This window comes from Triplophysa dalaica, chromosome 12, assembly GCF_015846415.1.
Source record: "Triplophysa dalaica isolate WHDGS20190420 chromosome 12, ASM1584641v1, whole genome shotgun sequence".
Classification (NCBI taxonomy): Eukaryota; Metazoa; Chordata; class Actinopteri; order Cypriniformes; family Nemacheilidae; genus Triplophysa; species Triplophysa dalaica.
Genome location: NC_079553.1, coordinates 2,424,889 through 2,451,124, shown reverse-complemented (window position 1 = coordinate 2,451,124; position 26,236 = coordinate 2,424,889). Strand labels below are relative to the sequence as shown.

Here is a 26,236-nt window from a genome sequence, read left to right as displayed (position 1 = left end):
AATGCGTACTTTTAGAGAAATAACAAGTAATATTCAACAGTATCTAGACAAAATCAACAGACGTAAAATATTAGAATCGTGTTCATTTAATATTTTAATCTCTTTATTCCAATAGCATTTTTAATGCATTCTTGATAATGGAAAATAAAATATGTAAGTTAATTGTTTTTTTCTTTTGAGTATGTATCCGTTTGGTAACAAATCAATCAAGATGTACAGTAAATCTTGCCTACACAAAACCTGACTGTGCATCTCTCCAAGGTCACCGCTTCAATTTCCAAGATAAGATTTTTAATCTTTTTAAACTCCAAATGTAACTCTACAGAGAGAAACTCTGCTATTGCAAGCGCTTACTCATGCACCATGTCAATGCAGGACTTTACACTGAAGAATGGTTTTATTTACTAAACAAACTAACATAATGCATATTGTGATAATGTTATATGAAACTAATCTCTGTGGACGGAAGAAACACGTACACAACGCACACAAAACATATGTCATGTAGTCAGTCTTTCAATAAGTTTAATATCTTCTTACACAGTGTCTATTGTGTCCGGCATAGAAGAGCTGGTCATCGTTTACAATGCAAAATAATGTTGATCTAACATCAGAGACAGGACCGGGGCGATGCGTTACACTCGCCATGTGCTTAAAGTCAGAAATGCCTCACGAGCTGCCATCCACAAACATGCATCGCAAAATAAATGTACAGTAGTCCTTTAAAGTTCGATATAGATCCCACCAACAGGTCATGTTTTTCAGCATTCTGTACGACGTTATTGCTTATGGCTACAATATCGTTTGATAAATGTCAGCGTGTATATTTAATGTTGGAAAGATATTTCTTACTGTGTAACGTTTCCTCTTTGTTAAAGAACATGTTTGATGTATGCGATGCGCGCAGTGCAGTTCATAATCATCGTATCTGTTATTATTGAAAAAATCTGTACAGTTAGAAACGGTAGAAACAACGAATTGAAAGTAGGTGTTGTGAAGTCAATGTTCGGAATAAAAGAACGTAAATATACAGTACATATGATCTAGCTATGTTACACCTGACAGGTGAGCGGTGGGCGTGGTTCTGGGATGGTATGAGTACAGAAGGGTTGGTGTCCTGTTTCACATCTCCTCTGTGCACAACACGAGCGCTAACTCTGATCTGTAGAGCTTTCCCCCGTCAGACAAAGCCATGATGGCGGTTTTATATGTGGGGATTTTTTTTACTTCTAGCATCTGTTGAAGAAAGAACATCTTTAATGTTTGCATTTGATTTATCTCTGAGAATGAAGGTCCAGAATAATTGGTCTGTTAGACTTCTACCTTGCTGTTTTTCTCACAAAGATCTTTGAGGAGGGCGTCAAGCTCATTTTCATCCATGTAACCATTCCTGTCCTGCGAGAGACGGAGAGCAGTGTGAGCGTTAACAAGCAGATGTTTGTGACAGCCACTGAGGAAACTCAGCGTCATGCCACTTTACCATCATTTCCTGTATTTGCCGCAGAGACATTAGTGATGCCTCATGCGATGTTCTCTGGGGAGAGATTGAAAATCAGGGCATTGAGGATCGGATTCGCACAGTCAATGCAATGACATGCTGGGTCTCGGGGTGCTCATCTGGTTCTCTGGAGAAATAACAGCCAGAGAAACTGGGCCTTTGACTTCCTTCAGATGGCTTAAGACATTTAAATGTCCTCCTGAAATAGCAATGTACTTTGAGTTGAGATTTTCTCCTGAAGAACACAAATAGAGATGTTTGGAAGAACGTTGGTACCCAAACAGCATTGGCCCCCGTTGACATCAATAGTATGGACACACAACCACTGAGACCAAAATATCTTCTTTTGTGTGAGTTTAGAACATGATTTTTGTGGATGAACTATCCCTTTATTGGTCGGTTGAAAGAATTGGTCTTAAGGTTTTGGGCGTATGTTGTCTTCTGCAATAATGCTCTGTCTTTTTCAATGACAGGTACGTGTGGAATCTGAACCTGCCAGTCAAGATCAATATAGATCAAGTCAATGTCATCAACAGTAAAGATTTAGACCCAGTAAGGGACACAGTAATGCATTACAATGAAGAAGGGACAGAAATGTTAGAAGTTGTTGGTAGGGAATCTTACAGAGAACCGATCATTTTTTGGACCGGTGAATAATTGGGTCGATACAAGAGTATTGATAAGCTTCGTGACAAACGGTACCGTTATCGATGCTTGCGTTGTTTTATCTCTGATTATTTGGGCGTTAAATGATGAATTAGTCATTTTCCATCCCTGAATGATGGAATATCCGAAGTTTGCTGGACGTATGTGTGATGTCTAGGTCCGGATTTCCCAGTTGTATTTGTAATCTGCTTGTTTTGCGTGTTTATGACTGAAAGAGTGGCATGGTTGCGCTTGTGGAGCTTTCAGCGTCCGCGTTTCACAACGAACGAGAAAGCTTCCGTCAAACACCCCTTTGCGCGATCCCGTCAAATAAAAGTCCTTTATTGAGAACAAGCTATAACATTGTTTTTAATAATTCGGCCACGGAGTATATTTACTTACTTTAGTAAATGTGCTAGTAAAATTATAAAAATAGTACATATAATTTAAAAAAAAATAGTACTTAAATTTATGTAGATCCATAACCAGAAAGGAAAAAAGAAATAAAGTCTGCCAGCCAAATAACCATAGTGATGTAAAGTAAATATGTTGAATTACATTATGATGTGCTCCTATGCACATGCTAAGTGCCGTGAGTGGTATGCTAAGGAACACAAAGGTTTTGTTATGTGGCATTCTCTGTTTGCTCAGAAGCATTTGTAAACTGCAGTTCTAAAGCTCAGCTGTAATAAAGAAACTTAAAATGTTTAACATCTTTTCACATCATGTGTTTTTGCATCAAATTATAGAGCGTAGTATCGATAACAGTATTGAGAAGTACCGGTCTCGATAAGCGGTATCGATATCGGTATTGATAAAATGTTAACGGTATCACTCCCTAGACGTTGGCCGTGATATCCAGATAAAGAACTGTCCTTGCATACTAATGCCTGCTTTCCTCAGTGCTTCTACAAATACAGACACTGTGGTTGATTGTGCCACTTAGTGCCCAGCCGTAGCTTTTGGCTTCATGTGCTCTATTTTAAGATCGAACAAAGGATTTGATGAACAGATGCATATTTTTCGGGACTTACCTGATCATAAAACTCAAAAATCTTGTTGAACTCTTTTCTGGCCATTTTTACACCCTGATGAAAAGAGCAAAACAGTTTGTTCAGATTAGAAGGTTATGTTCAGAATGATAGTGTAAACGGAATTCTTAATGGAGCCAAACCTGAAATTTTAGTAGAAAGTTCTCCTGGTCTGGTAACAGCCTGTTTAAAAGTAAGGGACGCCACATTCCCAATTTTCACATCAACGTTCAAAGCCAGTGATAAATATTTATGCATTCGCAAAACCCACTAACCTCGCCATTTCTGACAAACATAATTTCCCGTCTCTATTCGAATCGAAGATTTTAAGCTGTAAAAATTCAAACAACATTTCCTCTATTAAATTGGAAAACACTCCTAGGTGGCACCAAACGCAGCTAGATCTTGTTAAGATTTGGAGCCGTTTTACCGTAGTCTGTGTGTATTCCTCTAATTTCTTCTCATCGTATGGTTTTTTGGCCCTCTGAAGTAAATCTTTCAAAAAGTTCTGAAAAACACAATGTTATTTTATGTTACTTTTACAGTCTGGCAGAATTCACGGACTAATATATGGATGCTAAAGTAAAGTACTCGCAAAAAATGATGTCCAGCTGAGGCTAATTTAAGCTCATTCCTACATTTAAGTACGATTTGCTTTTGAGCCAGTGACGTTAGGTTTAGGTCCTGGGCGTTTATAATTATTTTAGTGTAAAAGGTCTTTTGTTGAGGAGACCTTGAACTTCATGCTCATTTTAAGGGTTCCATATAGCCACAGAGAAACAATGAAGACACCATTCCAAATGTTCATTTATGCAGCATTTCTAGATGTATTGTGGCCAGTCCAGAATCTGTTATCACATAAAAAAAAAATTACTTTTCCTCCATACATGTACAAAACACTGTTAAAAGTGAATATAAAACTTGTTTTCTTTGCATTATTTGAGGTCTGAAAAAAATAAAGAGCAGCTTTTTTGTTATTTTGACCTTTTTCTCCAGTTTTCATTTTTTGCAAATTAATGCAGTAGAAACAATATTTTTATTTGAAATTTGGAAGAAATATTATCAGTAGTTCAAAGAATGAAACAAAACTGATCAATTTTCCCTAAACACATACCTATAAAAAGTATATTCATAAAAGCTGAAAATAATTTACATTTACATACTTACAGTATTTATTTCTGCAGATGTGTTTTTATTAGGTCACAAGAAGTATGTATTAAAAATGTATAACTCATACAATTCTATAAGCATGACCTTTTTAAATGGAGAAGATTCGTCCTCAAATCTTTTAGTATTATTAGAATTAATAATATTTCATATTTATTTATAAAATATATTTAATGATTATAAATTATAAACATAAGTTTCTGACCTTAAGTTCATCAGCTTCAATGTATCCGCTGTGATCAGCATCATAATTTCTCCAGGCCTGAAATCGAACGAAAATAAGCAGAATCTCTGTGAATATTGCCCTGTGCGGTAATTTCAATATATAATTTTCAGGAAATAATTTCGGTTAAAATCAGTGTGTACCTTCATAAATTCTGCACAGGACTTTAACTGTTGTCTGAAAAATAGCAAAAAGTTTTCCTCCGTGGGTAATATCTGTACCAACTGCAAGAGAAGAAGGATGAGATCAACATACAGTCTTAAATGTCCCTAACTACATCTCATACAAATGAATTTCTATGAGAAAGAGAGGGTAACGCTGTGAGTCATGAAGAGATGTCAGTTAATGAAATGTCAAAGTCAGCAAGATCTGAGTGTATCCATTTAGAGATAACATCTCAAAGGAGATGCTCCTGAGAGCATCTGACAGCTGCCCTGACTGGCAGAAATCCATGTGCTTCAATGTGAACAGCAATACAGATTTCTTTCAGGAATGATGGTCTTGAGTCAGTATTAAATGGCATTTCGTCTTTTGCAGAATTTGAGTGTTTTATATTTCAGAATTACAGGCAGGTGGCAGTTTCAAGAGCCACACATTTACCTTTGTCAACATGCCAAATCCTTTTCGTTTTGTAACTTAGACACTGCAGACGACAGCATTACACTCAATATTGCTGGTGACAGGAATGTGTCATGACACATGTCATAAAATCTTTTCAAGACCTCAGCTTGTAGATTTATCATTCTTACATTTACATATAACAGATTGGCAGACACTTTTATCCAAAGCACCTTACAGTGCATTCAAACTATACGTTTTTTATCACGTGGGTGCTCCTGGGATTCAAACCCATAATGTCATACTTTACCATCTGAGGCACAGGAACACTTCTCACCTCAATGATACCTATTTTTCCATCTGCATTCTGTTCATATTTCTCCACGAAGGCTTTCATTTTGTCTGTTAGTTCCTAGAGGAAAAACATTCAATGAACAGGCAGTCCGTAACAATATATTCAGCAATTCTAAGAGAACAAAGCTTCCTGCGGTTACAGTCTATTTACTACAGAAGTTTTTGCTTGATTCATTTTTTATTCACCGAGTTGCTGATGTGTAAGAATACCAATATGCAAAGACAATTATACATGCTGTTATCTTCAGTCCTCATTGCACAATGCTGATTGTGTTTTCCTTTTGCCCTTTATACACATACGGCAGAATGCTCTTTCCTTAAACAACCTTCCCAAATAACAGGCCATCTTGGCATAATGTAGTGTAGTACAGAAGTAGAGTATGCAAAGCAAGTACAAAACATCACATAGACAGATAAAAATGGACAAATATGAATTTGAATCAAAATATTGATAAGTGAACATAAATTAACTATCACTTTGCAAGATGTAAACACTGGACCAGAGCCGCTCCGGTGTCATTTTTTTTAAATCGTACATACATAATTACAATTTAAACATATTTGTTTAACATTTTGATTTGGTTGTATATATTTGTGGGTAGTATTTTCTTTCACAACTTTTGTGTTGTGTTGAAAAAACAGAAACAGGAAGTTCTTCTGGACCAGTCTTGAGCGTTGTGTACGTCATCCGAAGTTGTCTTTGTAATTATATTTATAAAATTACTGTTTTCCTTTTGTCTCATTTCTATTATGTGTTTGTTTTTATCATTACAGTTGTAAAATACTCATCTTTATATTCAGTCATGTATATTGGTTAACATTATTAAGGTTATTTTACGTTATGGTTTTAAGTGAAGTATTTTGGATTTAGTAGCTACTGAAATTTGAATTGAACAGTATTAAAGTATTACTTTGAAGGTGTTTAAAGGACCCTTAAAAGTTACATGTCTCAATGTTTTTCTGTTTCATGCTGTATAAACCATTACAGAACGTATAAAGTTTAGCTCTGCATAGATCGCTTTTAGGGGTTATATTCTTTGCAGACATGAATCACAAGAAACCTTTGCCGAAGAACACATTAGTTGTACTTGAATTAAGGTGCAGACACAGATAACACAGAACAGATCACAGTGTGTGAATAAATGAATATATGTGAGGCTTCTGAGACACATTCACTGTATAACAACTAGAAAGCAGAGCATGACGACATCATTAAAGATGAGAAATGAGCCAGAGGTTGATTCTCCAGTTCTGTCATACTTCATCAGCTCCTTCATCATCATCTTTACCTCTAATAGGTCTGAAACTCATCGACATGGAAATCTCAATGAAACGACGGCTCTGGATCAAGTGATAAATAGTGCGATAAAGGGCCCTGACCTCCAGGATGCATCCTGCACCAGTATTCAGGTTGGGGATTGGTCAGATTTTGTCCCCAATAAAACACGTGAATACAGTCATGACAATAGGCATTAAGTCTAGAGGATATTTATCTGCAACGGTATAATGCAAATGTATGGTGTCAGCACTGGTAACTGGAAGGTTGCGTGTTCGAGTGTGATGTGCCCTCATGTGACCTTCAGTAATGATTTGGGTGACAGCGTCTAACTACTGTTATTACTACAATATTTGAGATATTCAGACAGATTATCAGGCATCTGTTTGGCAATGTGCCCCATAAATGTTGTTTTTGTTGATATTTCAACTGCAAGACTGTTTTCCAAACTCTAGATTGAAACAAACAACGATTCAGGCCAGTTATGAGTCCACAAGCAATTCCCTTCAACAAGGCTGATTAAAAGGCTCTTTCGTCTTGTCTTTAACACAGTTCTTTGCTGTTCTCTTATTGATAACACTTACAGCATGACAATCAAGTAATTGCAACTACAGAAGATTGCAGTTATTGTACGACAAAGCAGGATTCATCCTTTATTTATCCTCTGTGAGGCAGACGAGCGCAGGAGCAGCAGATGCGCATGGACATGCAGGACAGACTGACTCTAGAGTACTGACTGAGACAAGCAGAGATAAAGTCAAAGTCTCTCTTTCGTCCTCTCTCAATGCTTTTTTGGTCTGACAAGATCATATATTGTAGTTACTGCGTCACTCGTTTTACAGAACCGAAGGGGATCCATCATACCCACGGAGCATGACCATACGCATATGCTGTATAAACAGATCTTGTGAAATGCGTATTGCTAAATTACTTTTATTGTGTCCTCAGTTTTTGTTTATTTTTAAGCCACACTGTGCAGCATGTCGTAATTAATAAAACAAATATTCTCATTATTATTATTAATATCATTGATAAAGCGCAATATTTTGCAGTTATCTCAGTCTATTTGCTTTAAGGACGCAGAAGGTAAAAGAAAACTGGTGTACTTACCAGTCCTGCTTGTTTTCGTGCTTGTTGTAGTTCTTTGATAAAATTCTGCAACTCCTTCCCCTCGATATATCCATTACCTGAGAGCATTTACAGCCCAAATCAAACACACAACACATTTTCAAGTCACAGACGACGTCTGCCAAAAATACATTTCAAAAACGCACATACTGAAATGACTAACAATTTTTCGTTTTCCCAATTCTGAGACCGACAGTAATTCACGTCAGATTAATAAAATAAACATTTTCAAGCAAACTTTGAAAAACCAGTTGCAAAGGTGTCAAAATAATCCCGAATTGTTATATCCCCAAAAACTCTTTCACTTCACGAAATCCACAATAAAAGGGAAAGAAATTACCATCGTTGTCATAGTGATGAAATATATCCAGGAACTGAGAGGCGGAGATCTCTACTCCTTGAAGGTAAGCGTTTGCCATGTTTTTGCCGTGTATGTGGTGCTGATGTTTCGCACTGTGATGCTGTGATCTAGTTTCTGAGGTCTCCAGTATTTAAACGTGCTTGCGCCCTCCTCCACTCTGATGCGCGCACCTCTGTCTCCGCAGGTACAGCGCGCACTCCAGTGACTTACTGCTGAGCCACCGGGATGTGAGGCGCATTTAAATGAGGACTGATGTCACACAAACTAAGACCACATTGAGTCTGTAATAAACTTGATATAGAGACTGTGGAACATCTGGTCACATAAAATGCCATTTCACAATCTGATCTGCACGAAGTGCGCTGTTTGGCACCATTGAATAAAGATTTTCATTAGGCAAAATGTCCACTTCGGTCCCAACCTTCATTGTGATTAAAAGTATAGCCTACTGAAGTTGCTGGGGAAATTATTTCTAAAGATCACAGTAAAATCATAAGAGCTTGTTTGGGTGGAAAAATCGAGAAATTTATATTGATATTGTTTGCTTCACCGATTTGGTTTGGAGGGCTCGGAGGGTTTAGATTGTTTCTTAGTTTTTTTACAATATTTAGGCTACTCCAAGCTTTAAGATGTTACATATTAGTCATTTATAAAAATGAATTAAAAAATGTTGTGACTGTACATGTTATGAGTTGAGACAGTGTGAATATGTGCAAAAACTAGGTAATGGGGAAAGGGTCAGGGTAAACTCAGAAGCCAAACAGAGCCAGAAGCTTTATTTTGCCTTGTGTGTACAAACTGATGTAACAATATCAATTTTTTTATACGGTTATCATGGCCAAATAATTAACATTAACAATATTTGTAAATTTTTGTTTAAAGATAATAAAACAAGTTAAGTTAAATAAAATAGAATTTCATTAACATCGGTTTTTTTTGTTCCTGTCACATAAGCATGGAACAAGAAAAACACTTTAATGTGGCAAGCCATCAGAACCGAACCAAACCAAAAACCGAGGTTCGTATTTATCTGTGGATGAGCTGTATTGTTACATCACTAGTATATATAGTATATACATATGGTTTTCAAATCAACCAATTATCAGTCAAATTCATCTTTTAATTTTGTGTCTTCTCATCTTTTGGCCAAGAAATCACACTTTAATATTGAGTTTTACGATAAGAGAGAGATTGTCTGTAACCATTGTGGCTCTTAAAGGGACAGTTCACCCAAAAATGAAAATTCTGTCATCATTTACTCACCTTCTGATTGGTCCAAACCTGTATACATTTTTTGTTCCGCTTAATACAAGGAAGAAGTTTGGAAGAATGTCAGTAACCAAACAGATCTCATCCCTTATTGACTTTTATTTTATTTTTGAAATCATCATATGTGTAGGATTAACACAATTTCAAAGACCATTGTTTTAATATTATGATTATTGAAAATACCTGTATGCTGTGACACCCCAACTAATGCAAACCTGAATTCATAGAAACAATTTACTTTGTTTACAGAAAGAATTCCACTGCTGGATTTGTTGTTTTTGTTCCGTTTCTCTTGTTTACAGAACATTAATTCATAAAGATAAGCAATGACCCGGGAGATAATTGCTCGTGTGTTTTTAATGAGGCTCTCTCCCAGACAAATGACTGCTGGCTCTCTGTCACTGCCACCCTGCCTGGCAGGTAGGCAGACAGACGGATAGATGGACAGCTCTCCACACAAGTCCCCTCATGCAATTAAAAACCTCACTGGTAACCTGACAGACTGGGGGAATGAGCTTAAATTAGAATACATGGTGTTAATGGTCACTCCACAAAAAAGATGTGCTTCATGAATCGCTGACAACATCAATGGTTCAAATGACAAAACCAAAAGAGATTTGTCACCTGCAACTTCATGTAGTTTTGTGTGGGTTTGGATAGGTGATATTTGTTTGGGTCTTAGTGACTGGACACTGTTTTCTTCATGGACACATGAGTGTATAGTAGATGTGTTGTCTGACAGTTGTGTTGTGAGTCCAGGCCATTATGAAACACTCCTGCAGAGTAATGTTGTGAGAAGCTTACATCACACCTTAAGAGCACTGTGGCACCTGCACATGTAAACAACTCATCTACACCTCAGGTGCTAAGATACACACCATATGATGTCTGCTTTATTTTTACAGGACAATGGTTAAAAATACTTACTTGTTTTTGTTTTATTGGTGCTTTATTGAATACTGACTTCAACCTGTTAATCAAACTTGGGTTACATTAAAGGGACGTTTCACATAAATATAACATTTTTGCCATTATTAATTTACCTCGTGTCATTTAAAACATGTATTTGATTGTTCTTCTGTGAAATGCAAAATCATATTTCGAGAAATGTCCCTGTGGTTGTGTATCCATACAATGGAAGTCAATGGGGGACAGCGTTGTTTGGTTACAAACATTCTTCAAAATATCTTCTGTTGTGTTCTGCAGAGGAAAGAACACAGGTGGATTTATCATTTCAAAATCATTCAGACAATAATTAGATTTTAATTCACAGTTTTGATGACATTAAAGTGACATTTCACATAAATATAAAAATTCTGTCATTATTTATTTACCTCGTCATTTAAAACATGTATCTGATTCTTTCTTCTTTGAAATGCAGAATAATATTTTGAGAAATGTCCCTGTGGTTGTTTGTCCATACAATGGAAGTCAAGGGGGACATAATTGTTTGGTTACCAACATTCTTAAAATTATCTTCTTTTGTGTTCTGCAGAGGAAGAAAGTCATACAGGTTTCGAATGACAAGAGGGTGAGTAAATGACGAAACTATTCATTTTGTGTGAACGATCCTACATTCTAACGCCCTGGCTATAGATCATACAACAACACACCGGAGCTTTCCAACATCTGCCGTAGTTTTGTGAACTCTGTGACTTGGCATAATTGTATTAGGAATTTGAAAACTCCCTTCAGTACAATATTCCTACATTTTGTTATTCATGGAACAACAACGTGTCCATTAAGCAGCTCATTGTTGAGCAACCGGTGTGAAATAGAAACCATCTTTGAGTTATTATTTTTTGTCTTGATCACTCATATGTTTACTTAATTACTTGCTTATTTGTGTTTTTGTTTGTTTTCATGGTAGAAATGTCTACACTGAATTTATCATGATCTGCAAAATGATTGCATTAATTGTTTTTAATCATTTGCAGTTCAGCCATTTGCTAAATGATTTATTCTTTCCTCCAGTTAAAATTTTTATTGCAGCTTTTCCTCATCAGATCCCGATTGGCTTCTGCACAGATTTGGTTATTTGTTCGGTGTGTTTTGGAACACCTCCATAACCTAGTGACAAGTCAGGACAGCACAATAAACATTTTATTCTTTGTAAATATATGTCAGAGCTTAAAAAGTTAAACTTTAATTCAGAAACGGATTTAGGAACATCCAGAGTACAGCAGAACTTTTCAAGCTCCAAAGAATGTTCAGAGGGGACAAATATTTTCTGCTGACTCCAAAAACAGGAATGCAGCTGTCGGCGATAAAATTCATTTGAACCCATCACGTTGGTTTCTGTATTTGACATGCAAAGAAAATCAAAGAAGGTTATGCCCGCAACGTCCACGCAGTCAAAACTCTTGATTAAGTCAAAATCTATTTTATTGATAGGAATACTTAAAAGATGGCGCTAATTAGCAGAATGACTTTTTGACCCTCAAAGTTGCATCTTGGAAGAGAAAAGTCTTTAATGAACAGTATTAATAATTCAAAACTTTGTCCCCCAAGATTACATAAACGTGACTAAAGATTTTTCCACAGAGGTGATAATTATATTTAACAAAATCCAGTGAGAGCTGAAAAAGTGAAGGACTGAAAGTGTATGATGTAATCTCAACTGTGTTCACCATAGTTAAATTATTCAATTAGTGTTCTTACATGGCAATTCCTAGCATCTTTTATAGCATCATTTAGTTTCTATTATCACAAGCCTATAAACAAAGATGAATCGGTCTTCAGAGCATCGTAAAGCAAAGCTATATTTTATTATTTAATTTAAACATCGGATGAATTAGGACTAATTATTCAGCTCATGCAAAGTGATTTTGCTGATGTTTCATAAATGAAAAAAAGTATATTAAAACTGTGTACAGCAATCAATTTAAAACTGCAGTCATTTAGATTCGCCAGCAACATTATGTATATTCCTCTGAACATCATTTTGTTTCTCAAGTTAAACCTTAAATCACATGAAGGAATAGATAAACATGATTTTTGTATCACATCGAGAAAGCATTAAGTCTGTTACCTGTCCACAGTATTATTATAATTTTATTGGTTCTCAAAAATGTTGATTTTTAACATTCCTGCATCATCATAACAACAGAGGTATGTTGATTTACAGTTTTGCTCTTTTGCATTCTTGTAATGCGAAGTTGAATACAGAAAAACAAGATGAAAATCATCCGCTGGAGATCAAGTACATTCCCTCTAAAGCATAGGAGGTCTGCTATATACATGAAAGTTTCAACCATCCACATGCACTAAAGATAAACAGTCTAAACCAGTGGCTCTCAAACTTTGTTGTTGTAAGGCCCCTTTGTGTAGAGTGCATCGCTTTGCGGTGCCAAATAAAGATCTACAATCTTGTATATTTAGTAAACCAAAAACATATTTAGTTATATAATGCTGGAGCATCACTTTTTGGGTTGGTGGTCGTATTTTTCTGAAGATCGATTGCATATAATCTATGATAAATTTCTATATTTTAAAAAATGCCACACAATCTGTGACACCCTGGATACGTCTTAGGGCCCATTGGTCCCGGTTTGAGAGCCCCTGTCTAAACGTCTTAACATGAATCATTTAAGTTCATCGCGTTTTGGATAAAAGCGTCTGCTTAATGACTAAATGTAAATGCACGTCGATGCTTCCCTTGATTCATCGGTCTGATTGACACTACACAGCATTGGGGTTGTTGTTATTGATGGTCTCCACTTGATGAGAGCGAGCGATGAATGTCATGAGCACGTTCTGAAGCATCTCAGCTCTCATTTTGCTGATCTGCAGAACTTCTTCGTGATTGACCTTTTCCTCCCGGCTGTAGTCCAGAGAAACCTTATTGGTGATGAGCGAAAGGCCCAGGACACTCAGTCCACAGTGCTTGGCTACAGTCACCTCTGGTACCGTGCTCATGCCTGCAGCCACATCCAGAGAGAAACATAATTAAATGGCACCAAGATGGCACAATACAAAAGCATGTCCATGTCTGGGACTTTCTTACTTCTTGGGAATAATAATTGGAAATATTTTTCCAGAAATATTATTCATTCTGATAGTAATCTCAGCTCAATTATCAAAACCCACCCTTCAGCTCATCAGAGGACCAGAGTATGTACTGCTGAGATCACTGATTAACCTAATTACATTGATTGAAGTGGTCTCTTTGGCCCTTTGGGTGGGCCTAATCCTTATCAACAGGACAGGTCTCCTCCGTCTGCCATAATATGGCACATCATTAACTAATTTGTATGAAGGACCTATTTATGAATATGCACGGCACACAGAGGAAAACAAGTTAAAGCATTCCAATGAAGAGCTACTACCACAGACAAGTATTTCCATAGATTAGAACCAAGTGCATATATTTTTAAACATATAAAGCAGCAATTCCTTATATTTTATTTAATATAGTGTAATGTTTCAATATATAAAAACATTAACTCAAACAACTCAAAACATTCATGTTCTGCATTTGTCTAACTAACCAATAACGGTCTATGTTTTATGTTTAAAACGTTTGTTGTTCTCCCATGCTTCCCTTGCTTTAATCCTCCTAACATGGCCCTGTAAACTTTAGGTACTGTAAAGCGTGTTGAAAAAATGTGATATGCTCTACAACTTGTAAGTCGCTTTGGATAAAAATGTCTGGCAAATGATTCTGGTTCAAGCATACAAGAATTTGTTTTTCCATATATTTTCAAATATAAACAGTCAAATATATGAATTGGTTCCAAAATGAGATAACTCAAAAATAATGTTGTTTTGTCATGCATTACAATCAATATCAATCAAACTGCAGTTGGTTTGTTTTGATTTAAGCCATAATAACTGAAAAGAAAATACATTGAACTAACACAATAAAACACAATAAAAACATGCTAACATAATAAAAAACATGCTTTTTGAAAGATTTTAAAATCAAATTTTGGAACCAAAATATACAACCAATAAATATAGAAAAATATACTTTATTTTCCTGTGGTATAGCTAATTTTGTGCTGACTGTTAGTTGAAACATTTACAAATTCTTGAATATAAATACAGTATTATGCCCTATTTTTAAAGTGTATTGTTACATCAAAGATAGCTTCTTCGATGTATTAAATGGCACCTATTTTACAGATGACAATGGCAAATTATTATTTGCATTCTGAGCAGTTTTGAGATATCGAGCTTCAAAGTTTTTGCAAGATTTTCCAACTTTTTGTTGTCTTAAAGAAGTTCCGTAATGTACATAACATACAGAATAACATAAATACACTCTTTGAATTGATATGTTCATTTTAACACATTGTTTTGTGTCATTTATTTTGACACACATGGTGCTAATAAAACAGAGATCTGTTGTCATTACCTAAACACAAAAGGTGTTGTTTTTAGTATACATTTTTAATGATTTAGTTTTAATGAACCCTTTGGAGCCATTTTACAATTGTCTTTGTTAGCCAATATTATTAGTTGAGGTTGTAATAGTTTCTAAAAGAAAATGAATAAAAACAGGAATAAACATGCAAATAGTCCATACCTACAGAATCGCTCCCCAAAATGTGTAACATGCGTGCCTCAGCGATGGTCTCAAAGTTGGGTCCGCTAACCATACAGTAGACCCCCTCACGCACAAAATTGGAGTAGCCCAGCTCGGCAGTGATGTCTAGAGCAAGCTTCCTCAGGGCTTTGCTGTAAGCATCAGACATACAGGGAAACCGGATCCCAAACCTAAAGAGATGTACAGTTTAAGATTTCACCCTGTTTTATTCAACGAAAAGTAGCGCATACCAACGTCCCCGTCTCAATTTCCATTTTACATACCGTTCATCATTGGGCCCACACAGCGGGTGCTGTCCAGCAAACCCCGGCAAGTTAATATGATCCTTAATAACCATGATGTCTCCCACTTTAAAATCCTGACAAAGACCTCCAGAGGCATTTGTCACGATAATGGTCTCCACACCCATCAGCTTGAAGATTCGAACAGGGAATGTGACCTGGAAAAATACCCACAAAGGATGCAACAAAGGGTCTTCAGGTATTGTACGTTCACTAGACCCTTAGTACTAAATGAGTTTGGCTTTCGTGTTTAGCTCAAGTAGGGAAGCATATGGCTAGTAACACCAGGGTCATGGGTTTGATTCCCAGGCTATTCATCATTTGGATGAAAGCATCCGTCAATAGCATGAAAGTAAGTAAATAAACCACATATACACATATTAGATATTAAATTGAAATTTATTATAGAATGAAATAATATTATTAAAATAATATAGATATTATAAATAGATATTATAGAAAGAGATTTACATTTATTAAGAATCTGCTATGAAACTACATGGCCAGCCACAGCTTTCAGTAAGGATGAAACAAGCTTCAGTAATTCCAAACTGGATAAATATAAGATCGGGGAGCAGAATGCCATTAAGGGATGTGTCAGTATGAGCAGAAGATGAACAATGAATTTTCAGGCTCAGTATAGCATCGCTCAATAGAGATGTCACAGTTTGTCAGTCTGTGCTTTGGCTGATGAACCACAGTGGACGAACCAGGGTGGACGTGTGGGGCCGCCACCAGCAACACTTCCATTACAACTGTACACCGACGGGTCAAAGAGGTGCATAGGCATTTGTGGAAAATACACCCCAAACCTATAAATCAAAGACGACATCTTCATGGGTTAGAGATCATGTGGCTGCGTTACATAGATGGTTCCAGGGCAGGGCTGGGAAGTAAAATTGGCACTGGCTTTTTTTGTCCCATATCGGCCCTCTACCATCTGTGGACGTGGGGGGGGGGGGGATTTGCATACGTATCATGTGCGTCTGATCGGCCAGAGCATCCGTTCCGCCCCCAAACGATAGCGGCCAATCAGGAAAACACCCGGAACGCCATATGGCCAGTCCGCCCCTGGGTGGTTCAATAATTACATATCATTTAGCTCAGTTGCCTAGTGTATTTTTTATGTTGTATAGTGAAAAAAGTCACATAAACCAAAATAAATTATGTTAAGCTCCAATATAGTATAAACAGCAAAGGAGGTAGAAAATATCTTTAAATATGTGTAGAACACATTTATTTAGGAAATACAAAACAACACTATGAAACCAACCAAATGATCCGTTTTAAAATCTCTCTATTTGATTCATGTACAGTATCTGAAAGACTGAAACACTCACAGACAAGCTTTAAGTCTGAACACTGTACAAACTACTTTGCTCCCCAAAAAAATCAGCAGAATCATTCTTCACAGCAAATGTCCAAGCAATCGCTTAAAGATTCAAAATGCAATGCATTCCGTTTAGCAAGTTCCCATCATACACTGTAAATGAATTGCGCTGATTATTAGTGCAAATTTATTTACTTCTGATATTGTGGGTTGGAACAGACTTTCGCGATGATTCATAGATTTGAGTCAGCCAAATGCTAATGGACTGATCACTCATTCACAAATGCACAAATGAGTCAAACTCAGCTTGATAAAGGATGCAATAACCTGATTGGTTAGTTAGCTAATCATGCAGAGTGCATAAAGGTCAACATGGAATGGCACGTCACTGCAATGTGTGTATTTTAGAGTAAAATGTAGTATTTCTGTGCTTTATTCACTCTGCCAGGGTTCGTACAGGTATTTTTAAAAGTTTTTTCAAAAAGTAATTTCATACTAAGGGTTCTTAGTCCCTTATTGGACAATTCTCCTGGAAAAGCATGCCCACGTGTCATCCAAAGAGCAAAAGATCACACTCACGCACAAGAGTGAGAGAAAGAGCACGCCCACGTTTAAACCAGCCAGCACGAGAAAGAGCACGCCCATCAATGCAAAGGTACCTGGCTGACGGAAGTTTAGCAGTGTTTGTTTGCTCACTTGCATTTTGTGATGAATGTTATATAAACGGTGGATTTGGAGATCGTTTGAAACTGATAGATGGAGCCGTCCCAGCGCTGAAAGATGCTGCACATGAACCGTACGCGGTGAGTCAAACTAGGTCCTATGTGTTTTGTTGGCAATCGGCGTGTACGTGCATAATTTAATCGACACAAATTTATAGCGATGTAAGGCCGTCGTCTTTTTTTGGAAATAATCTTACAGCCTTATCTGTCTTTTATAAATTTGATCAAACTAAATACTATTCGAAGATAATAAGTATTTAATACTGCTGTATAGGTACTCAATATTATTATGAGATTGACAGAAACTGCGTGTGAAACCTCATCTTTCAAAACTGACGAGACATTTATCCAAATTCCTTGCCACCATGTAAAACTATAACTGCCAGAAGAAAACTTTACACACATTGTGAATAAAGGGATGGGCAATATTACATGCACAGATAAACACAAAAAAAAAATACTTGGACAATATTATACCAAATTGGGAGCATACTATTTTCGAAATATAATGATTTTGTATGTACCCATTTCAAACAAGGATAGTACGCACATTTGACTGCTGCTTCAGTGTGTTTACACGGCACAAAGAAAAATAGCCATTATGACATTGCAGCCAAAGCAGTGTTTTGTAAAGGCTAGAGGTTAATAATATAGTGGTTAATAATGCACTGATGACTATACCCTATAGCCACACATTAGGAGTAAAAAGCTTGTGTGTTGCTGTAGATGGGCATGGTGACCATGACAACTAATTCTAATGCATTGTGTCATGTTGTCAGGCCTGCAATTACTATGAAGGTTCCACTTCGGGGCAAAAGGTTGAAGGTAGCTCTGTAATTTGGTAAAAAGAATCTCTGTTCTCTTGCACAACAGACAAATAATTCCGCTGGACAGATATGTGTACATTTGAGATGGTGAGATACTGTACATGAAAATTAATTGTATTTATTCTAAACACATGGATTTAGTTTCAAATAAAGAATGAAAAATAGTCTGTTTTTATGTTAGTACAAGAATCGTTAACATTGTAAAATTATATATGGCTACAAATATGAAAAACTGTATAAAACTAGGAAAAAAAATTGAACCTAAAAAATTACCTTTTTTTAAATAAATAAAATATAAACTAAAACAAAAAACTGTTTTTTTTAACCAATTTAGCAAGATGAAAAATAAATAAATACGAAAATTACAAAAAACAGATACATTGCTAGAAATTCAACTTAAATTGACATGAAACAGAAATAAATGCTAATTCTATTTATGAATAATAATAAGTTCTATAGTGGTGTTCACATCAATGTTTCATTTACTTGTGTAAAACTTAATTAAACAAAGTTGACTTATTGCATACAATCAATGCATTCTGACAACCTAAAATTAACTTTACCCCATCTAATCACACAAAACTGTTTTCTTTGCTAAAAGGTCATTCTCCACAAAAACATATTTACTAAAAGAATATTTTCATCCACACAAACCCATTGACCATTACTGGCATTATTCTACAGCTGCGATGTGGATATAGTCTGAGCTTCTGTGAGATAAGAGTGACGGGTTGTTTGTTTCTCTGCACCTGCGTTCTCAGCATTCATGCGGTGTGGTTTCTGATTGTGACAGATACACTTAATGGCCCATACAGGAGGTGACAGCTCCGCTCTGTTTTTGCAAATAGGATCGGTTTTCATCGAGTTCTCTTGTCCTTGAGCCGACGTTATAAGGAACAATATGAAACACACAATCCGGACATTGATTGCATAAAATAAACTAAAAGCAGATTGACCTTTACCTCAAGAAACCCCTGCATATGTAAGATTTATAATAGGATAGTCCTACCCCTTGACAGTCTATTGAGAGCCAAGTTAATGGTGCAAGAATACAAGAGAGCAGAAAAATTGTAAACACGCAGGATTTTTAAAAATCTTTTTGTAAATCAAATTTTTTTGTAAATCAAAATAAAACATAAAGTTAAACTCACCTTGCACATTGAATAACCCTCGTAGAGGTGAAACCTTCCTTGCATGAAGACACAGGACTTGCCTTTGATGTTACCAAATACAAGACGCCCCTCATGACCAGGAACTGTCCAAAAAACACAAGTATATCACAGCATAGTGTTCAGAACTTTCATCATGGCATTTAGGAAAAATGGATTCCTCCCAACACTTTAGTATAATGTTTCTTACTTGGTGAGTAAGTTAGAAGGAATTACTGCAGAACTAACAGGCAATTCCTCATTAATACTGACATCTGCTCTATTAACTACTAAGTAAGATGTGTTATATCATCAGTATGGAGCAGCATTTTATCATTTTGTTAAGTTACAGTTAATTAAACAAAAGCTTTTGAATTCACTCATTCCTCCTTAAGAACTACTATTAGTTATCTACTATAGATTCTACATATATAACTAAGTAACTACTATTAAACAGTCAGATACACAATTGACCATCACAATAATCAAGCAGTGGACATTTCTTCTTATTTACTATTGCTAGTACTTCTATTATGGAAAAACACTGCTATTGCCACTATTACTGTATTGGAAATGCAAAATATATTTCTTGGAAAATTTGAAGTGACCCATTACTGATGTATAGAGAATAACTACATAATTGTGAGAGAATTACTTAGAACCTGGAACAGTATTCTAAAGTGGAAATGTAGGGAACCCATTAAATTAGGTGGTAACTCTTAAGTAATTATTAATGTGTTCCCTACATTTCCACTTTAGAATACTGTTACACCAGTCTTTGCCTTACATACAGGGAAATACGGTAACATGATATATGCTGTGGAAAACAACCACAAATTCTGTTCTTGAAGATCATAAACCTGTTTGAGGTAAGTGGCTAATTATGGAGTGGTGGAGTTGATTTCTGGTAATTGAAAACAAAAGAAAATGTGTTTGAATGACTCTTTGGAGTACAAGAATTCCATGTAATACATATTTAATTTCTATAATAGTAGTAGTAATAGTGGCAATAGCAGTGTTTTTCCACAATAGAAGTACTAGCAATAGTAAATAAGAAGAAATGTCCACTGCTTGATTATTGTTATGGTCAATTGTGTATCTGACTGTTTAATAGTAGTTACTTCATAGTTATATATGTAGAATCTGAATGAGTAGATAACTAATAGACGTTCTTAAGGATGATTGAGTGAATTTATTATAGTAACAAAATGATAAAATGCTGCTCCATACTGATGATATAACACATCTTCCTTAGTAGTTAATAGAGCAGATATCAGTATTAATGAGGAATTGCCTGTTAGTTCTGCTTACACATTAAGTAAGAAACAGTATTCTAAACTGTTACCCAGATTGGATATCCAGGGACTTTTATTTTCAGGGCTAACTCTTAAAAACACAAACTTTGTAAGACAAAGCTGCTTCTAAAATAGTTTATGTGAGATTGAATTGTAATTTGCTTAAAAGGGTCATCTGACACGGCTAAAACGAATATTAATGTTTACTTTAGATGTAATACAATGTGTATACACGTTTTAAGGTTAAAAACGCTGTATTTTCCACACACCGTGCATGTTTGTATCTCATCTTTTCTCCGCCTCTCCGAAACGCACTGATACTTTACAAAGCTCATCGCTCTGAAAAGCTCAGTATGCTATGATTGGCCAGTTCACTAGTGCGTAGTGATTGGTCGAATACTGCACGGAAATGTAACTGCCTCTTCAAATATTCAGAACATCAGGCTGTTCCGGTACAATGAGATTTACAAGACCACCCCCATTACTTGCATGTAGATTTGGTGCGGTATTAGTCAAATTACACCACGAGCTGACGTCAAGTTGTGGGGGTGTGGTTACACGTTGTTTTTCAGGCAGGTCTGGGTGAGCATTCGCTTCTAGATAAAATACATCTTTTCTTCCAACACTTAAATGTTTGCAATTTAACGTGTCTAATACATGCACGGGCAACTTATAGCACACAAATGACAAAGAAAAACACGTACTTCCCACGAATGACCCCTTTAAACTTTACTGGTTGGAATTGCTCTAACACAATGTAATGCATTGGTAAAGCTGCCTTGATATGATATATAACCTCCCGCCGTAAAGCATTTACCCCTTTGCTCTTTCCATAATATATTGCGTCTACTCAACGAAAGGAGATATCCATCTGATGATGCATGGCTCTGCAATAAGTACACAAAGGGTCACATTCTGCCATCCATTAGAGCAGCCATCTCATCCTTTTCGATAATGTTATGGTAATTGACTAATAATGATGACTTTTCCCAAGTCTCAGAGATCCCGCTGGCTTGGCTGTATTTGAAAGTTCATCGATTTGCATTTTTTTCCTCATTCAGCATACTGATAGCATCGAGCCAATCAGAAGAGTTGTTTTGCGCCGCTCATGGAGGACTGCTGGTGTCATCAAGGAGTGCATCATTAGAGGAGTAACAGGTGGAACTAACTTTCCTAAAAAGATGATAAGGCTGCAGTTTGTTTGTGGTTAGAGAAACTCACTTTGATTGAGCTAAGTGTAACCTTGAATTCTGGCTGATGAGATTTGTTTGGCCCTAAAACCTGCAGCGTAATGAGGTTCTGGTGGAATAATAGCTCAATTTTTTCAAGGGCCAATCGGTCTTTTCTAGCTTGAGCGATGACAAATGGCTCTCACAAAAACTCAGACTGAGAGGGGGGTGTTACACTCGGCGTGAAATGTATTTCCAGTAACCTTCCAGAAATGAACGAGCAAATGAAGCTCAGCACACGCAGGCTGATTTTCATTTTAATCAGACGCCACGCAATTTGGCCAAACAATGTGTGTAATGAGAAAAGTTTGGAGATAAATATAGCGAGGCTTACAATTTTCCAATTAACCAAACTTTAATATTTTAATCAGAAATGCATAATGTGCATATGCATAGAGTAGCTTGAATCAAAACATGTACTTATTGAATGTAGGTTATCAAAAGCCAAAAATGTTCATTAAGAATGTTTCTCTAGTGTGCAATGGTTGGTTTGAAACAAACATTGATCAAAATCGCATAACTTGGATAAACGCATCTGCCAAATGTATAAATGTAGCCATAAATCAATATGTCACTCAAGAACAAATCAAATTCAATCAATGACAATAACATGACCGCTCTGTCACAGAGACTTACATGATATCTGATTGGACAGATTTATATGTTAGTCAAAGTCTATTATTCCATAATAAACCATAATCCAAGTAAACACATCTCCTACAGGTGGTACAACTATGATTTGATGCAGCTTCTCAAGATTATTCACCTCAACATATAAATATTTAAATCTGTCCGCGATATCATAGTATGAACTCCCCGTGGCAAATATTAGAAGCTATTTTTGCTCCAGTCATATTTTATTCATAGGCAGTAGTTATTCATTTTGTAGCTCATATTACCGGGAGCTGTGCGTAATTTGTTAGCCATACAATACAATGAGGGACAGTACAGAAAAACTGATTCTGATTCGTCCATGCATTAGCGCCAACTCTCCGGTGCATTTTTACATGCTGACTAAAAGGATATGTAAATTATCAAAACATCCGCTCCATTCACTTTATTATTGCTAAGATTTCAAGCGTTGCTCACTGACTTGTTTTCTATTCATTAGGGATTAAGCCAATGAAGAAAAGTAAAGGCTGTTATTACCTACAACTGAGTCATATTCTTTATAACCAATATTTTGTCCAAACAGCACTGAAGATTAAAAGGACAGTTCAGCCCAAAATAAAAATTCTGTCATCGTTTATTCAGCCTCGAGTTGCTCCAAATCTGTAACATTTCTTTGTTCTGATGAACACAGAGGAAGATATTTGGAAGAATGTTGTAATCAAACTATTTTTGACAACGTAAAAAAATTAGGCAACCTGATGCAGTAAGACTTTTGTGTTGACTCAACGTTCATTATTTAATTCTTCAAAGTAATGATACTCTGCTTAGCCAACTTAAATTTGTTTATTTTTGTAATGCTGACTGTCTTATTTTTCTAATAAAGACATTATTGTCACACCGATTACTGTTGTTCAGGAAATTCATACATTTCTGTTTTGTGGATGTTAAATTAGCCAAATGAAATATTCAAAGTTCTCTTTAAAACAATAAACAAGTTTATTTGTCTTTTACTATAATTGTAAATATTTTCTGCCTCATACAGACCCAAACTTTGATCAAATAACTGTTTAAACAGTTTGTGTTGAGTGTTTATGATCCAGGCTTGGGTCATGCAATTACATCTCAACATTGAACACACAATTCTCAACCATGGTAACCATCATTCATTAAGAGAACTCTCAACTCAACTGATAACAAAAAGTAACAAAGATATTAAAGCATAAATGAAGCCAGCAAGAACTAAAACACTAATCTTTAAAAGAAAAACAAATAAGAAACACAGAATTGAAAATGCTACAATGCATCTTGGGAATTTTCAAACTATGTTCAGAATACACTGTTAGTAGAGAAACTTTCTGATGCATTTTGGCCAAAAACTTCAGAAACTAAGCCAGTCAACAAAATAATCTTTGTTAGAAACAAGTTTAGATGTCTCATTTTGATCAGTATATGCAAAACAATCATTTCACTCCATTTGGAACAACTTGGTAAATGAAGACAGAATTTTCATTTTTAAGTGAACAGATGCTTTAAATACTTGTAGAACTTTTTTAATCTATGCACTGTACATATTGTTGGCTTTTTGAGATTGTAATGACCCACACATGTATTTCAGCGATGTTTCCATCACTCCAGTATCCAGTACCTGTGCTCACTGGGAAATTAGGAATATCCTCATAGCGGACGTCCTGTTTGTTAGAGGCGTTCTCCGCGAGGAGCCCCAGACCCGAGCCACACACGATGGCGATCTTCGGCCTGTGTCTCGTCCTGCTCAGCAGCCATTCTGTAGTCAGTTTACAGTCCTCGAATGAACAGCAGCTTCAATGAAAAGAAGGAAAGAAGGATGGGCATATAAACAGATTACCAATGCATTAAATTAAATCCTACATGATTTATGAAATCGATCTCTTGAATATGACTTGCATTAAATAAGAGTTCAAAGTAATCACACATAGTGCGTTGGATGTAACACAACCTAATTTCAAGGAGGCTTTGAGAGCTGCTCTGTGGTGATTTTTATACATTAAAGGGTCAATGTGGTTTCATATTTAATATACCTGTATATACAGTATATGCACTCATAGGCCATTAAACATGAACTTAATGGGATAGTTCACCACTAAATGTCATCACTTACTCGCATGAGGTTAGATGAGGTTGAGGAAATGATGATTTTTGGGTAAACTATCTGTTGAATTTGTGAGCACACTTTCAAAACACAGTAACAGAAAGTTTGTATGCAGATATTTATGTGCAGATATTTGAGCACTTCCCAAAGCAGACATCCACTTAAATGCAAGATCCATCAAACTTAATTTGTTATTTGACCACTAACAACAGAAATCATTTTTATCTGATGTTCCAAATGTTCCATTAGTTGTGGATTTTATTTTTAAATTCAGCAGCAGAGACTGTTTTAAGCGATTAAATTTAATTTAAATGTAAAGAATATGTAAAAAATGTTTTGCCATTTCCATAGAGTTCAAAAAAATAGACAAAAGCTAATTTTCACCATGCAGAACTAAAATATCTATTTAATTGCATCTCATTTGAGAATAATTTTGCTCTATTGTGACTCATCTGTGTTTGACAGGGCTGCTGTATTTTTATTGGCATTACTTATATGATTAAACAGATAAAGGCTTTCAAGTTGTTTTAATACAACAGATGTGAATCCACATTACATTATCAATTCCCTTATTTTAGTTCATTTAAGTTGTATCCAAAAGTTTGTTTTTATGTTTTACAGGGTGTGTAAATTAAATCTATAATATAAAACTTCGATTTACCATGAGTTTTCCTTGGTGTGCATGATCTCAGCCTCTGGCAGTCACAAACAGACAGCACCTAGAAAAAAAGTGTATCCTATGAGAACAGATAAGAGAGAGAAAAAAAGGTGTACACTCTGTAAAGTCTCGTCCCATTGGCTGCATAAATGGTGGAGTGGGAAATCTCCACGTCCATTCCAAGAAATTATACCATCCCCTGAGAAACTTGACATTTCACTCACTAAAATGAAAAAAAAAACAGACAGGTCCAGACAGTTGGCATACAGGAAATGCATGACACTGCCTTTAGTTTAGCCTATGTGTAACTTTTATCAAAAATGTTGTAGTTAGCTCATGCATGCGAGCGCGATTGTTAACAGAACGAAACATGTAACTGGCATGTCTGTACTGTACCAAGGTCAGAAATTGCTACAAAGCCAAATTTACAGTAGTGGATAATATAACTGGTAGCCGGGTTAAAAAACAAATTTGTGAGTGCAGTTAAGCACAAATGCATTATCCTTACTATCTGTTTGCCTCATGACCTTTGTCGGCTTTGTTGAATAAATCATGCTTTCTATCAAGGTTTTTTTTTGAGTCAGGGGTCCAAGGTAGCACCTGTTAATAAGTAAAATACCCAGATGTGATTGCATAACAGTTACATTTCCAAGGCACGCTGACCAACAAGGACAGAAATGTCAATGGATTACTTATTTATTCTACTTGGTGCAAAGATGAATTTACCTTTGTTCATTTACTGGGTGACATAAAAAAGATAGTATATGATAGTATATGTATTGTATACATAAAGTAGGTGATTAACCTACAGTTTTAAGCAAAATGTTCATATACTGTATAAAAGTTGTACTGTAAAACATTTAAAGATTATTTAGTTGATAAAAACATGTATCCAAATAATATCTTCACCTGGTTTCCGTGACATGATATACTGTATAAATGTAC

At 35.9% G+C, this 26,236-nt stretch overlaps 2 protein-coding genes across 3 annotated transcripts; both read right to left on the bottom strand.

Moving 5' to 3' along the window:
* Positions 1–81: 81 nt before the first annotated feature.
* Positions 82–8,425, bottom strand: calb1 (calbindin 1). 2 transcript variants are annotated; one of them, XM_056763101.1, is made up of 11 exons: positions 8,221–8,425; positions 7,863–7,939; positions 5,460–5,534; positions 4,708–4,788; positions 4,547–4,603; positions 3,605–3,682; positions 3,450–3,505; positions 3,318–3,357; positions 3,178–3,231; positions 1,324–1,395; positions 82–1,236 (listed from the first exon to the last, which is right to left on the bottom strand). In XM_056763101.1, exons 1-11 carry the CDS (start codon positions 8,297–8,299, stop codon positions 1,123–1,125), a joined length of 783 nt encoding a protein of 260 aa, XP_056619079.1. In that variant the 5' UTR covers positions 8,300–8,425; the 3' UTR covers positions 82–1,122. The 2 variants fall into 2 exon arrangements, with proteins under 2 accessions (XP_056619079.1, XP_056619078.1); XM_056763100.1 differs by having other exon boundaries at positions 3,450–3,682.
* Positions 8,426–12,259: 3,834 nt separating this feature from the next.
* pnp4b (purine nucleoside phosphorylase 4b) lies at positions 12,260–25,416 on the bottom strand. The gene is made up of 6 exons (XM_056762771.1): positions 25,295–25,416; positions 24,151–24,323; positions 19,373–19,476; positions 15,325–15,500; positions 15,041–15,231; positions 12,260–13,430 (listed from the first exon to the last, which is right to left on the bottom strand). Exons 1-6 carry the CDS (start codon positions 25,315–25,317, stop codon positions 13,192–13,194), a joined length of 906 nt encoding a protein of 301 aa, XP_056618749.1. The 5' UTR covers positions 25,318–25,416; the 3' UTR covers positions 12,260–13,191.
* Between the last annotated feature and the right edge of the window lie 820 nt (positions 25,417–26,236).